Source organism: Motacilla alba, chromosome 1A, assembly GCF_015832195.1.
Source record: "Motacilla alba alba isolate MOTALB_02 chromosome 1A, Motacilla_alba_V1.0_pri, whole genome shotgun sequence".
Lineage (NCBI taxonomy): Eukaryota > Metazoa > Chordata > Aves > Passeriformes > Motacillidae > Motacilla > Motacilla alba.
This window is the reverse complement of record NC_052031.1, coordinates 1510659-1523299: the sequence shown is the minus strand read 5'-3', so window position 1 is coordinate 1523299 and position 12641 is coordinate 1510659. Positions and strand designations below refer to the sequence as shown.

The 12641-nt window shown below is 53.8% G+C and overlaps 1 protein-coding gene across 1 annotated transcript; it reads left to right on the top strand.

The window, feature by feature from the left end:
* The first annotated feature begins 4142 nt into the window (after positions 1-4142).
* Positions 4143-10480, top strand: UCN3 (urocortin 3). The gene is made up of 2 exons (XM_038154825.1): positions 4143-4333; positions 9798-10480. Exon 2 carries the CDS (start codon positions 9807-9809, stop codon positions 10269-10271), a length of 465 nt encoding a protein of 154 aa, XP_038010753.1. The 5' UTR covers positions 4143-4333; positions 9798-9806; the 3' UTR covers positions 10272-10480.
* The last annotated feature ends 2161 nt before the right edge of the window (positions 10481-12641 follow it).

Sequence of the window (12641 nt, the reverse complement as noted above, 5' to 3'; positions counted from 1 at the left end):
CAGGGTGAAATCCCTGTCCCTGTTCCCAAATCCCCATCCCTGTTCCCAAATCCCCATCCCCATCCCTAATCCCAAATCCCCATCCCTGTTCCCAAATCCCAAATCCCCATCCCTGTTCCCAAATCCCAAATCCCCATTCCCAAATCCCCATCCCCCCATCCCTGTTCCCACATTCCCATCCCTAATCCCAAATCCCCATCCCTGTTCCCAAATCCCAAATCCCCACCCCTATTCCCAATCCCCACCCCTGTTCCCCAATCCCCATCCCCATTCTCAAATCCCAAATCCCCACCCCTGTTCCCAAATCCCCATCCCTCATCCCAAATCCCCACCCCTCATCCCAAATCCCACATCCCCATCCCTGTTCCCACATCCTCATTCCCATCCATAATCCCAAATCCCCATCCCCGTTCCCAAATCCCCATCCCTGTTCCCACATCCCCATCCATAATCCATTTTTTTGCCCTGGGAAGGCAAAAAAATCCTTGGAAAATCTTGGAAAACCTTCAGTGCCAGGCAGGAAAGGGGGAAAAATCAGGATGGATTTGCCCCTGGAAATCCAAGGAGAAATCCCGCCCTGGGCTGTTTGTCCTGCTCCGTTTGGCACCTGAAACCACCCGGAAAATCCCAAAAAAATAATCCTGGAAAGGCACTAAAACCCACCTGGAGGGAATGAAACATTCCCTGAGCTTTTCCAGGCTTTTCCAGCCGCTGCAGCCTCGGCAGTGGGATCAGACCCTGGTTCTGGGTGCAGGAAAAAGCAGGAGCAGCTCCAAGACTCAGATCCTTGGGATAAAAGTGGATTTTCCGTTGGGACACAGAAAATCAGGGAAAAATCCTGGAATCTGAGTGAGGATCCAGGCTCCCTTCACAAATTCCTGGATTTTTTTTTTTGTCTGTGCTGCCCACGTGGCCAGGGAGATGCAAAAATCCCTTGGGAAAAGGGGCAGGAATTGCAACAGAAGGGAAGAAATAAAAACATTCCGGGAAAATCTGGAGGATTTGGGATGATTTTTCCTCTTCCACCGCTTTTTTTCTTCATCTTCCTTCGGAGGGAAAGCAGCAAAATCCAAGTTTAATCCCAAATTTAATCCCAAATTTAATTCCAAATTTAATCCCAAATTTAATCCCAAATTTAATTCCAAATTTAATCCCAAATTTAATTCCATGCCCAGGAGCTGCTGCTGGAGTTGAATTTTTGGGTTTGGCCCAAGTGATTTTTGGGAATTTCCAAAATAGCCCCAAATCCAGTTCATCCCAAGGAGCTTTCCTGACATTCCGTTGGCATCCAAAGCTCCAGGCTTTAATTAATTGAATTAATTGAATTGATTAATTTAATTTAATTCATTCTCAGGAAGATGAAACACGAAGAGCTTTGAGGAAATCCGGGGATGGGAATCCCCTTGGAAAAGGTGGGGGAAAAAAGTGCAAAAAAGGCAAAATAATCGTTCTAAATTTTGTATTCCCAGCTCTTCTCTTCCCATTGGATGGAGATTTCCAACATTTGGGAAAACTTTATGGATTTGAGCTGCTGGAAGGAGGGAAAACCACCCCCAAAATGGGGTTAGATGGAAGAGAAATCCCATAAAATCCCCTAAATCAGCCTCGTGGCACAGGGAGGGTTTGCTGTGGGATTTTAGGGAAATTCTCCTCCTTCCACAGCCTGGAAAACACAAATTGAGCCCTAAAAATTGGGAAAAAAGGGACAAAGCCGAGCAGAAAAATCCTTTTTGCCTCTCAACGCGTCCATGTCCGACTCCTCCACGGAATTCTGGTGCTGGAAGCACCAAATGGGATCTCCTGGGCCGGGCAAAACTTCTGGGATTTGGGATTTCTTTTACTTTTCGAAGTTCCTGGGGTGGAATGAGCCCAAATCCCTGATTTTCCGCGGCTTGTGGAGATGAAACTTGAATGAGCTCTGAGCAATGATTCACTCCAGGAAATTCAGCTCCGGGGAAAGGTGAGGAGAGGTGGAATCCCAGGGATGTGTGGGACTGCTCCTCGCTTCCTGCATTTTTCATCAACTCGGGACTTTTTCAGGGAAACTTTTGGGAAGTTTGAGGCCTCCAGGTCCTGTGGGTGCCCTCAGATGTTCCTGGCTCAGCTCGCTCCTTCCCTAGGGATATTTGGGTGGAATTTTCCCTTGGAAACACAATTTTCCTGCAGCAAATTCTCCTCCCGGGGGGAGGAATTCCAAACCACGGCGGCCAAAAAAGTCGGATTTGCTTTTCAAGGGATGAACCGGGAAATTCCTTCCTTTTTTCTGCCTTCTCTTCCCTGTTTTTCCTTCATAAAACCACCGTGAAAATTCCATGTCTGAAACACGGAAAATTGCATGTCCGGAGTGTGGATTTGCCTCCTCCAAGGGCATTTTCCCTCCCCAGTAAAGATTTTGTGGGGAAAATAAATTTGTGGGGGGAATAAAACTCAGGAAAACAGCCCAGGATGGGATCCAGAGGTGGGAAAGTCTCTCAGTCCTGTGCCCTGATCCTTTTCCTTGGAAAAATCCCTCGCGTGGATTTTCCCACCCAGCTCCTCGTGTTGGAGTCACCTGGGAGTTTTCTTTCCCAGAAACAGCTCCAAAATTCCCAACATTGGGAGAAAAAAAATTCCCTTCCAGGCCTCAGGGAAGGAGGGAAACCAAAACCTCGCTCCAGGAGGTGGAAGCTCCGAGTTGAGGTGGGAAAGGAAGGAATTGCTGCAGAGGAGGATCCTGACTGGGCAGAATTCCCAAGGTTTGGAGGCAAAGGGAAGCTCCCACCATTCCCAGCTCAGATCCTGGATCCTCATCCAGGAATTCCCACAATTCCGGCTCCTTCTCTCCAGGCCGGGGGTGGGAACATCTCCCCACCCGGAATCAGAGCCCATCCCGGCTCTCTGCTGACTCCAGGGGTTTCTCCAGGGATTTTCCCCACGTTTAGCAGGATTTGCCCCATTCCCAGGGATAACTGCTCCCCTCCAGCTCAGAAATGGCTTTTCCAAGGAAGTTTCAGAAAGGAATTTTGGATAACTTGGTCCTGGATCCCCCAGGAGAATTCCACCCAGCCGCAAATCCATGGTGGGAGCCTATGGAGGGACCTGAGATCTTCCTTGGATTGCAGGGGAAAATCCCTGTTCCCAAATCATCTCCATCCCCATTCCCAAATCTCCATCCCATCCCTGTTCCCAAATCTCCATCCCCATTCCCAAATCTCATTCCCCATTCCCAAATCTCCATCCCATCCCTGTTCCCAAATCTCCATCCCCATTCCCAAATCTCATTCCCCATTCCCAAATCTCCATCCCCATCCCTGTTCCCAAATCTCCATCCCCATCCCTTTTCCCAAATCTCCATCCCATCCCTTTTCCCAAATCTCCATCCCTGTCCCTGTTCCCAAATCTCCATCCTTGTTCCCAAATTTCTATCCCATCCCTGGTCCCAAATCTCCATCCTTGTTCCCAAATCTCCCTCCCCATCCCTAATCCCAAATCTCCATCCCAATCCCCTTCTGCTCCCAAGCCTTGGGGGATTCCAGGAGTTTCGCCTCCAGGCTCACTGGGACCAGTCTGGTGCTGGGAGCCCAAACTGGGAATTTTCCCCACCTGGGTGCTTTTTTGGGATGATCCCAGTTAATCCTGCTGGAGTTTTAGGGAATTGCAGCTTTTCCCCCTCATCCCACACCTCGTCCTTCCCATCCTCTCCCAAAGCTTCGCCTGGGATTGGGCAAACAAATCCCGGAAGAACTTTCCCAAAATTTCCATTTTCCAGGGGTTTCCCTGCTTGAGTGGGAAGAGAAAATTCCCTGGAAATGGGAAAAACAGGGAAAACCCTTCCAAATCCCCACTCTGGGAATAAAACCACGTTCTTTGGGATAACCTCAACCCACGGCATCTGGAAAAACCTTTGGAACGAGCACATCCCTGCCCCCAAGACCCCGGGGACAAAGCCATGAGTGATCCCACAAATCCCGGCACTGACGCCAGCCCCGCTTTGGGGTGACTCTTCCCAGGTTTTGGGATCCGACGTCTTTTCCTCCCCCCCTCAATTCCCGGTTTTTCCCTGCGGATGGGGAGAGGCTCCGTGACGTCGCCGGCTCGCTCTGATCTCATTTTAATGAAATCATTCCCAAGGCAAGGCTCCACGTCTGGAATCACGACTCCAACCCCGTGATCCCTGGGATTTTTATAAATACACCAGGGAGGGGGAAAAGGTTTCCAGAGAGAGGGGGGAAAATATCCCAGTCCCTGGGAAAAGCCATCCGGGAGGAGAAGTTTGGGAAAGGCTCCTGATGCCTCTTTCCCGGGAGTGATTCCACAGCAAATCCTTCCCATCCCAAGCATCCAGGAGAAGCAGGTGAGTGCCTGGATTTCGATTATTCCCCCATTTCCAGAAACTTCAAATATTTCAGTGTTTTCCTTGGGAAATCACATTCCGGGGGGGGGGATTTAGGGACTGAGAGACTTTTCCGGCTCTAGATCCCATCCTGGGCTGTTTTCCTGAGTTTTATTCCCCTCCAAAAAATAATTTTTCCACAAAATCTTTGTTGGGAAGGGGAAAGGTTCTTGGAGGAGGCAAATCCACACTCCAGACATGGAATTTTCCAGGGTTTTTTCTTTTTGGTTTTTTTAAGGGGGAAAATAATAGGTAAGGTAGGGAATAGCAATCCAAGATATTTTAATATCAAGGGATTTGCAATTCCCCTCGCCCTCTCTCCTAGGAAAAATATTTTTTTTTTATAATTCCAGCAATTTTGGGAGGCAGACGGGAATAGGAAGCAGGGGAAGGATTGGGAAATCTTGGGAAAAGGAAAACGAGGGAGATAAATCCCTGCTGCCACTGCAGGGATGGGGAGGAGAGCAAGGCACAGCCACCCCCCCCCCACCGAGCCCGCCTGGATTTTGGGAATCAGCCCCGGGAAAAGCACCGGGGAAGCGGGGGCAGCACCAGACAGACTCTCGGGAGTGCCATTCCCAGCTTTATCCCAGACTTACTCGGGAGAATCGCGCTCCGTGCCGGTCCCGAGCCGCAGGAGCCCCGCTCCCCTTTGGGAAGCCCATCCTCTCCTTCCCAGCCGGGCTGCGGGACATTTCCAGGGTGGGCAGCATCCCGATCAAATTCTGGGAAACGCTCGCGGCTATCCCAGCAATTCCCGGCGGGAGGAGCGGCTCCGGCAGCGCGGGTTTCATTCCATTCCATTCCATTCCTCAGATCCACCGCGGGGGCTTTTCCTCCTTTTCCTGCCTTTTTTTTTTTTTTTTTGTTTAGCGAGGAGAAACCCCCAATTCCAGCTTTTTTTCCTGCTCCATAAAAACTTCCCGGAGCGGTGGGGCACAACCCCTCCCCACCCCCGGCAAAAATAAACCCAATCCCAAAAAATCAGCTTTTCCTTGGTTTTTTTTTCCTTGATTCCTGCTCCTTTTGCCAGGATATCCATCCCGGCGAGGAGCAGGGATAGGTGTGGATGGCTTCAGCCGCGTTTCCCCTCGTTCCGCCTTTCCCTTGGCTCAGCTGACATTCCCGGAGTTTTGTTGAGAGGGAAAAGCTGGAAAAATCCCAGGAAAGGGCGCTGGATTCGGTCCGTGATGCTCCGAGATTCCAGGCGGGGCAGGAACATCCCGGGGCTCTCCCAGGAGCTTCGGCAGCTCTGGAAGGGCTTTGGGTGAAATTCCCGTTCCCCATCCAGGATTCGGGGTGAGAAAATCCCCAATCCCTGAATTCCCACCCCGAGCATCCCATCCTGCAGGAGCTCCAGGTGCTGAAGGGTGGAGGGAGGTGAAACTCAGCTGGGGGGGAAAAAAAAAAAAAGGGAATTTTGGGGTGGGAGGAATCTCCATCCCGAGTCCTTTGGGATCGCATGGAAAAATCCCCGTTCCCAAATCTCCTTTTGCAAGAAAAATTAAATCCTGGGATATGTTTAAACGGTCAAATGTGGGATTGGGGCTGGAGGAAAGGAGAGTTTGGGGTCCTCAAGGATCCCACGTGGGGGTGGAATGCCTGGGAAGGGTTTTCCCCCCTTGATCCTGCAGGAAAAGCTTTCCCCGGATCATTCCAGGGCTGCTCCTCTTCCTCTCCCATCCAGGGAAAGGTGGAGGGGATGGATTTGGGGTTTTGGGAAGGGGTGAAATGGGAGGCAAAGAAGTGGAAATGAAGCACTAAAATCCCTGAAATCCGGAGGGAGGATCGGCACGGCCAAATCTCCCCCCTGGGAAGGTGGGAAAGGGAAGATTTTAGGGAATGAACCTCCCAAATCTCTCTCTTATTCCAGGGAGAGCAAAGAGTTAAAGGGATAAACCTGCCCAAAATTCCCACTCTGAGGAACTGCAAAGGGCAAATTTAAGGGAAAAGAACACCCCAAAATTCCCCCCACAAGGGATGGCAAGGGGAGGAATTAAAGGGATAAACATTCCCAAAATTCTCCCTCCACGGAATGGCAAAAGGCAGAATTTAGGGGATGAAACTTCCCAAATCTCTCCCTCTACGGACAATAAAGGGCAGAGTTCATGGGAATAAGCCTGCCCAAAATTCCCACTCCATGGGATGGCAAGGGGCAGAATTTAGGGGATAAAAAATTCCCAAAGCTTCTCCTCCACAGGCAATAAAGGACAGAATTTAGGGGATAAACCTGCCCAAAATTCCCTCTCCAAGGACAGACCTAAAGGGAATAACCCTGCCCAAAATTCCCACTCCAAGGAATGGCAGAAGGCAGAATTTAGGGGATAAAACTTCCCAAAATTCCCTCTCCAAGGACAGACCTAAAGGGAATAACCCTGCCCAAAATTCCCACTCCAAGGAATGGCAGAAGGCAGAATTTAGAGGATAAAACTTCCCAAAATTCCCTCTCCAAGGACTAGCAAAGGGCAGACCTAAAGGGAATACACCTGCCCAAAATTCCCTCTCCAAGAGAAGCTAAAGGGCAGAATTTAAGGGAATCAATCAGCCCAAAATTCCCACTCTGAGGAGCAGCAAAGGGCGAATTTAAGGAGAAAGAACTTCCCAAAATTCCCTCTTCAAGGGATGGCAAATGGAAGAATTTAGAGGATAAAACTTCTCAAAATTCCCTCTCCAAGGACAGACCTAAGGGCAGACCTAAAGGGAATAAACCTGCCCAAAATTCCCTCTCCAAGGAATGGCAGAAGGCAGAATTTAGGGGATGAATCTTTGCAAATCTCCCTCTCCACAGACAGGGAAGAGCAGAATTAAGGGAATAAACCTGGCCAAAATTCCCACTCTGAGGAACAGCAAAGGGCAAATTTGAGGGGAAAGAACTTCCTAAAATTTCCTCTCCAAAGGATGGGAAAGGGTGGACTTAAGGGGATAAAACTTTCCAAAATTCCCTCTCCAAGGACTAGCAAAGGGCAGAATTTAGGGGATAAAACTTCCCAAAATTCCACCTCCAGGACAGGGAAGGGCAATTTCAGGGACCGTGGCTCAGCAGGTGAGAGATCTCAGACCTTGGATTGAGTCTGGATGGATCCCCCATTCCCAGGGGTATTCCCAGGACCTCCTGCTGCTCCGTGGGATGAAATCAGCAGCTCCCAGCCCCAAAATCAGGGATGAATTCCAGCCCCAGCTGAGGTTCCTGCCGTCCCCGGGAACTGTCCCCGGCCAGGAATTGCCGTGCGAGCCGCTGGCCACGAGATGGGGCCAGAAGATTGGGAATGCCAGCAGGATTCCAGGGTTTGGGAATGCCAGCAGGATTCCAGGGTTTGGGAAATGCCAGCAGGATTCCAGGTTTGGGGAATGCCAGCAGGATTTCAGGGTTTGGGAATGCCAGAAGGATTCCAGGTTTGGGAATGCCAGAAGGATTCCAGGGTTTTGGGAATGCCAGCAGGATTACTGGGTTTTGGGAATGCCAGAAGGATTCCAGGTTTGGGGAATGCCAGCAGGATTTCAGGTTTTGGGAATGCCAGAAGGATTCCAGGGTTTTGGGGATGCCAGAAGGATTCCAGAGTTTTGGGGATGCCAGAAGGATTCCAGGTTTTGGGAATGCCAGCAGAAGTCCAAGGTTTGGGAATGCCAGAAGGATTTCAGGGTTTTGGGAATGCCAGCAGGATTCCAGGGTTTGGGGATGTCAGCAGGATTCTGGAGTTTTGGGAATGCCAGCAGGATTTCAGGTTTCTGGGGATGCCAGCAGGATTCCAGGGTTTTGGGAATGCCAGCAGGATTCCAGGGTTTTGGGAATGCCAGCAGAATTCCAGGGGTTTGGGGATGCCGGATTCCAGGTTTTGGGAATGCCAGCAGGATTCCAGGTTTTGGGAACGCCAGCAGGATTCCAGGCCCTCGCAGAGCCCGCGTGGCCTCGGGGCTGGCTGGGGACATTTTTCCATCCCGGGAATGGGCAAAAGGCCCCACGGGAGATCCTTGGTGGCTTTTCGAGAGGTCAGGTGGGGATAAAGGGAGATGGGGAGGATTTGTGGAGCAGGAGAGCTGCCCAGGGATTTACAGTCCCCAAAAAGACCCAAAACCACCCAAAAAAAATGACCACAGTTCAAGGAGGAGGCTCCTGGGGATGGAGCGACCCCGGAGCAGCCGAGGCGAGGGCTGGAGAGGGGACACGGGGCCATCACACGGGATCGTCATTCCCACGTCCCTTTGGGACTGAGGGAGGTGGGATGGGCTTGAGGAACATCTCCGGAGACTCCAGGGTGAGCAGCGGACAGGGAACGCCGCCTTTGCGGCAGCTGGTGGCACCCAGGGACACTCCGAGGAGCCGGAGAGGGATCCATGGGATTCCTGCGGTCCAAGCAGGGCCTGCAGCAGCCACGTGGCTTCTGCGGGAGATCCATGGAAGAGCCATGGAAGCTGCATGAAGGAAAAGCAAAATCCTCTCATCCATGGAAGCTCCTTGGAAGTTCCATGAAGGAAAGGCCAAATCCTCCCCTCCATGGAAATTCCATGGAAGATCCATGGAAGTTCCATGAAGGAAAGGCCAAATCCTCCTCTCCATGGAAGATCCATGGAAGTTCCATGGAAGTTCCATGAAGGAAAGACCAAATCCTCCACTCCATGGAAGCTCCATGAAGGAAAGGCCAAATCCTCCTCTCCATGGAAATTCCATGGAAGATCCATGGAAGTTCCATGAAGGAAAGACCAAATCCTCCTCTCCATGGAAGCTCCATGAAGGAAAGGCCAAATCCTCACCTCCATGGAAGCTCTGGGGATGCTCCATGGAAACTCCATGAAGGAAAGGCTAAGTCCTCCTCTCCATGGAAGTTCCATGAAAGAAAGGTCAAATCCTCCCCTCCGTGGAAGCTCCGTGGAAGTTCAGGCCAAATCCTCCTCTCCATGGAAGTTCCATGGCAATTCCATGAAGGGAAGGTCGAGTCCTCTCATCTATGGAAGCTCCGTGGAAACTCCACGAAGGAAAGGCTGAGTCCTCCTCTCCATGGAAATTCCATGAAAGGTCAAATCCTCCCCTCCGTGGAAGCTCCGTGGAAGCTCAGGCCAAATCCTCCTCTCCGTGGAATCTCCCTGGAAGTTCCATGAAGGAATGGCCAAGTCCTCCTCTCCATGGAGTCTCCATGGAAGCAAAGACCAAACCCTCACCTCCATGGAAACTCCAGGGAAGCTCCAAGGAAGCGAAGCTCCTTGGACGTCCCACCTCCCACCAGCACCCCAAAACCAAGGGCTGGGGCTTGCATCCCAAGGAAGCTCCTTCCCACCTGTCCCAACTTTGGGATGGGACCTGGGAGGTGACTCCAAGAGCACAGGAAGGGGAGTTTAGGGATCGGGAAGGGGTGAGGAGATCTGGATCTCCCCAGGCCCCTCGGGAAGCTCACATCCCTCTCTGCCCTCCCCCGGGTGTCTCCACGGCCAGGCCAGCGCCATGTCCCACGCCAGGCTGCTGCTGCTCCTCATCCTGCTCGGAGCTGCCGGCACCGGCCGGGCCCTGAGCCTCTCCAACGCCGCCTCCATCTTCAGCTGCCTCAACGCCGCCCTGTCGGAGGCGCGGAAGATCCTTCCCGAGGAGAACGCCGTCCTGGAGAAGCGCGGCTCCCAGTCGCCGTCCCTGGAGGAGGCGTCCGAGGAGGACGGGGAGGAGGAGGAGGAGGAGCTGGGGAAAAGGACATTCCCGGGGGACGGCCACCTCAAACCCGTGTCCCAGGCGCAGGGGAAGGGCAAGGCCTCCCAGAACCGGGCCAAGAGCGACCGGCGCACCAAGGTGACGCTGTCCCTCGACGTCCCCACCAACATCATGAACATCCTCTTCAACATCGCCAAGGCCAAGAACTTGCGGGCCAAGGCGGCGGCCAACGCCCACCTCATGGCCCAGATCGGGCGGAGGAAGTGACCGGGCCACCACCGGACGGGACTGATGGCCGGGTGTGGCATCAGCGTTGTCTGGTTGTGACCCATCGAGCCACCTCACATCCGTGTTCCTCCTCCTCCTCCCCTCCCCGCTCTCCTCCGTCGTTCCTTCCGGACATTTCCACGCGCAGGGAAGAGGTTCCTGTCCCCAGCAGGGCGCAGGGGACGCGTCACGCGGGAAGGTTCCTCATTAAAGCTGCGATCTCTGGAGTTTCCAATGCTTTGTTGTCCCATCTCCTGCCCCGGCTGCTCCGTTGGGTCCATAGGGATTCTGAAACCTCCCCCAGCTCGGCCTCGTGACCCTGTCCCCACCACGGCCCTCCCAAATCCCGCCACGAGCTGTTCCTGCCAATCCACCAGGAAGGGAGAAATACGGGGACAACCTTAGGAGGGATTTCCCAGCTCCTTCTCCTGGGTCATCCCTGAGTTTGTCACCAGCAAATTCAGCACCAACCTCCCCACCCACACGGCCCTGGTGTCCCCAGATGGGTCCCGGCCATTGTCACCCACACAGCCCCGGTGTCCCCAGATGGTCCCGGCCATTGTCACCCACACAGCCCTGGTGTCCCCAGATGGGTCCCGGCCATTGTCACCCACACAGCCCCGGTGTCCCCAGATGGTCCCGGCCATTGTCACCCACACAGCCCTGGTGTCCCCAGATGGGCCCTGGCCATTGTCACCCACACAGCCCTGGTGTCCCCAGATGGGCCTTGGCCATTGTCACCCACACAGCCCTGGTGTCCCCAGATGGGCCTTGGCCATTGTCACCCACACAGCCCCGGTGTCCCCAGATGGTCCCGGCCATTGTCACCCACATGGCCCTAATGTCCCCAGATGGGCCCTGGCCATTGTCACCCACACAGCCCTGGTGTCCCCAGATGGGCCCTGGCCATTGTCACCCACATGGCCCCGGTGTCCCCTGATGGGTCTGGCCAGGGCCACCCACACAGCCCAGTGTCCCCAGATAGGTCCTGGCCACTGACACAGCCCTGGTGTCCCCAGATGGGTCCCATTGCCACCCACATGGCCCTAATGTCCCCAGATGGGTCCCGGCCATTGTCACCCACACAGCCCCAGTGTCCCCAGATGGGTCCCAGCCATTGTCACCCACACAGCCCCGGTGTCCCCAGATGGGCCCTAGGCCATTGTCACCCACACAGCCCCGGTGTCCCCAGAATGGTCCTGGCCACTGTCACGCACACAGCCCCAGTGTCCCCAGATGGGTCCCAGCCATTGTCACCCACATGGCCCTAATGTCCCCAGATAGGTCCCAGCCATTGTCACCCACAGCCTCAGGTGGGTTGGGACCCCAGGAGCCGCAGGTGGCTCTGTGGCTGCCCCAAATGCACCCCAAATTCCCACCTGTCCCTTCCCACTTCCCCACAGCTCGGTTTTCCGGCTGTCCAGGTTCAGCTCTCCATGCACAGACCATCCCTGCTCACCCCACTCCTTCCCGGCCCCCCACACTCCCACCCCTCCCCTTGGAATATTCATCCCTTCCTCTAAACCTTCCTCTCCATCTCCCAGCCCTGCTGAAACTCCACCTCTTCCCTCATCCCTGCACGCAGCAGGTTTGGGAGGTGGAGAGAAATTTGGGAGATAAATTTGGCCCTTCTTCCCCAGGAGGTGCCCAGCAAGAGGAGGAAATGAGACCCCACCAGCCCCACCCAGGGCATGGCCACGGGGACATTCCAGGTGGGACACCACGGCACAGCCAGAGGGTTGGAGATGTCCTGGTGGGTGGGAAATGTCCTGAAGAGCCATCAGAGGGACAATGACATCCTGCCTCAGCTCCAGGAGTGCACGGTGGGGGGTCTTTTCCCATTGCAATCCGCTGGAGTCTTGGATTATATGGATTTTTATCAAATTCCTGGTGTTCTCACCCAGCAGGACACGGGCATTGTCCCCATTTTCCATGCAGGGAAACTGAGGCACGGGGAGAACAAGGTCACACCTGCTCCGTGTCCAGTTGGGCACTCCTCCCCTTGTGGGCTGTCCAGGTGTCCCCGGGTGTTCCAGGCTCAGCCATCGGGACACTCCGAGGATCCTTGGAAGGAGGGATTTGCTCGGAGCCCAGGGAGAAATCCCCGCTTTGAGCAGAAAGTCGGGAGAGATTTTCCCACTGGCATTCCCAGGAAAGTCCTGCTCCAGGGAACAGATTTCCCCCCACCAGCCCTGTGTGGGATCCTTTCCCAGCCCTGTGGGAGAGACTGGAATTCCAAACATCGCCTGCCTGGAGCTCCCACGGGATCTTCTCCCTTCAGGGAAGGAAATTCCCAGGGAAGTGGGAAGGGATGAGCTGAGGGATCTGTTGGTTCCAGGGGGAGCTGAGGCAGGGACAGCTCTTATCAGC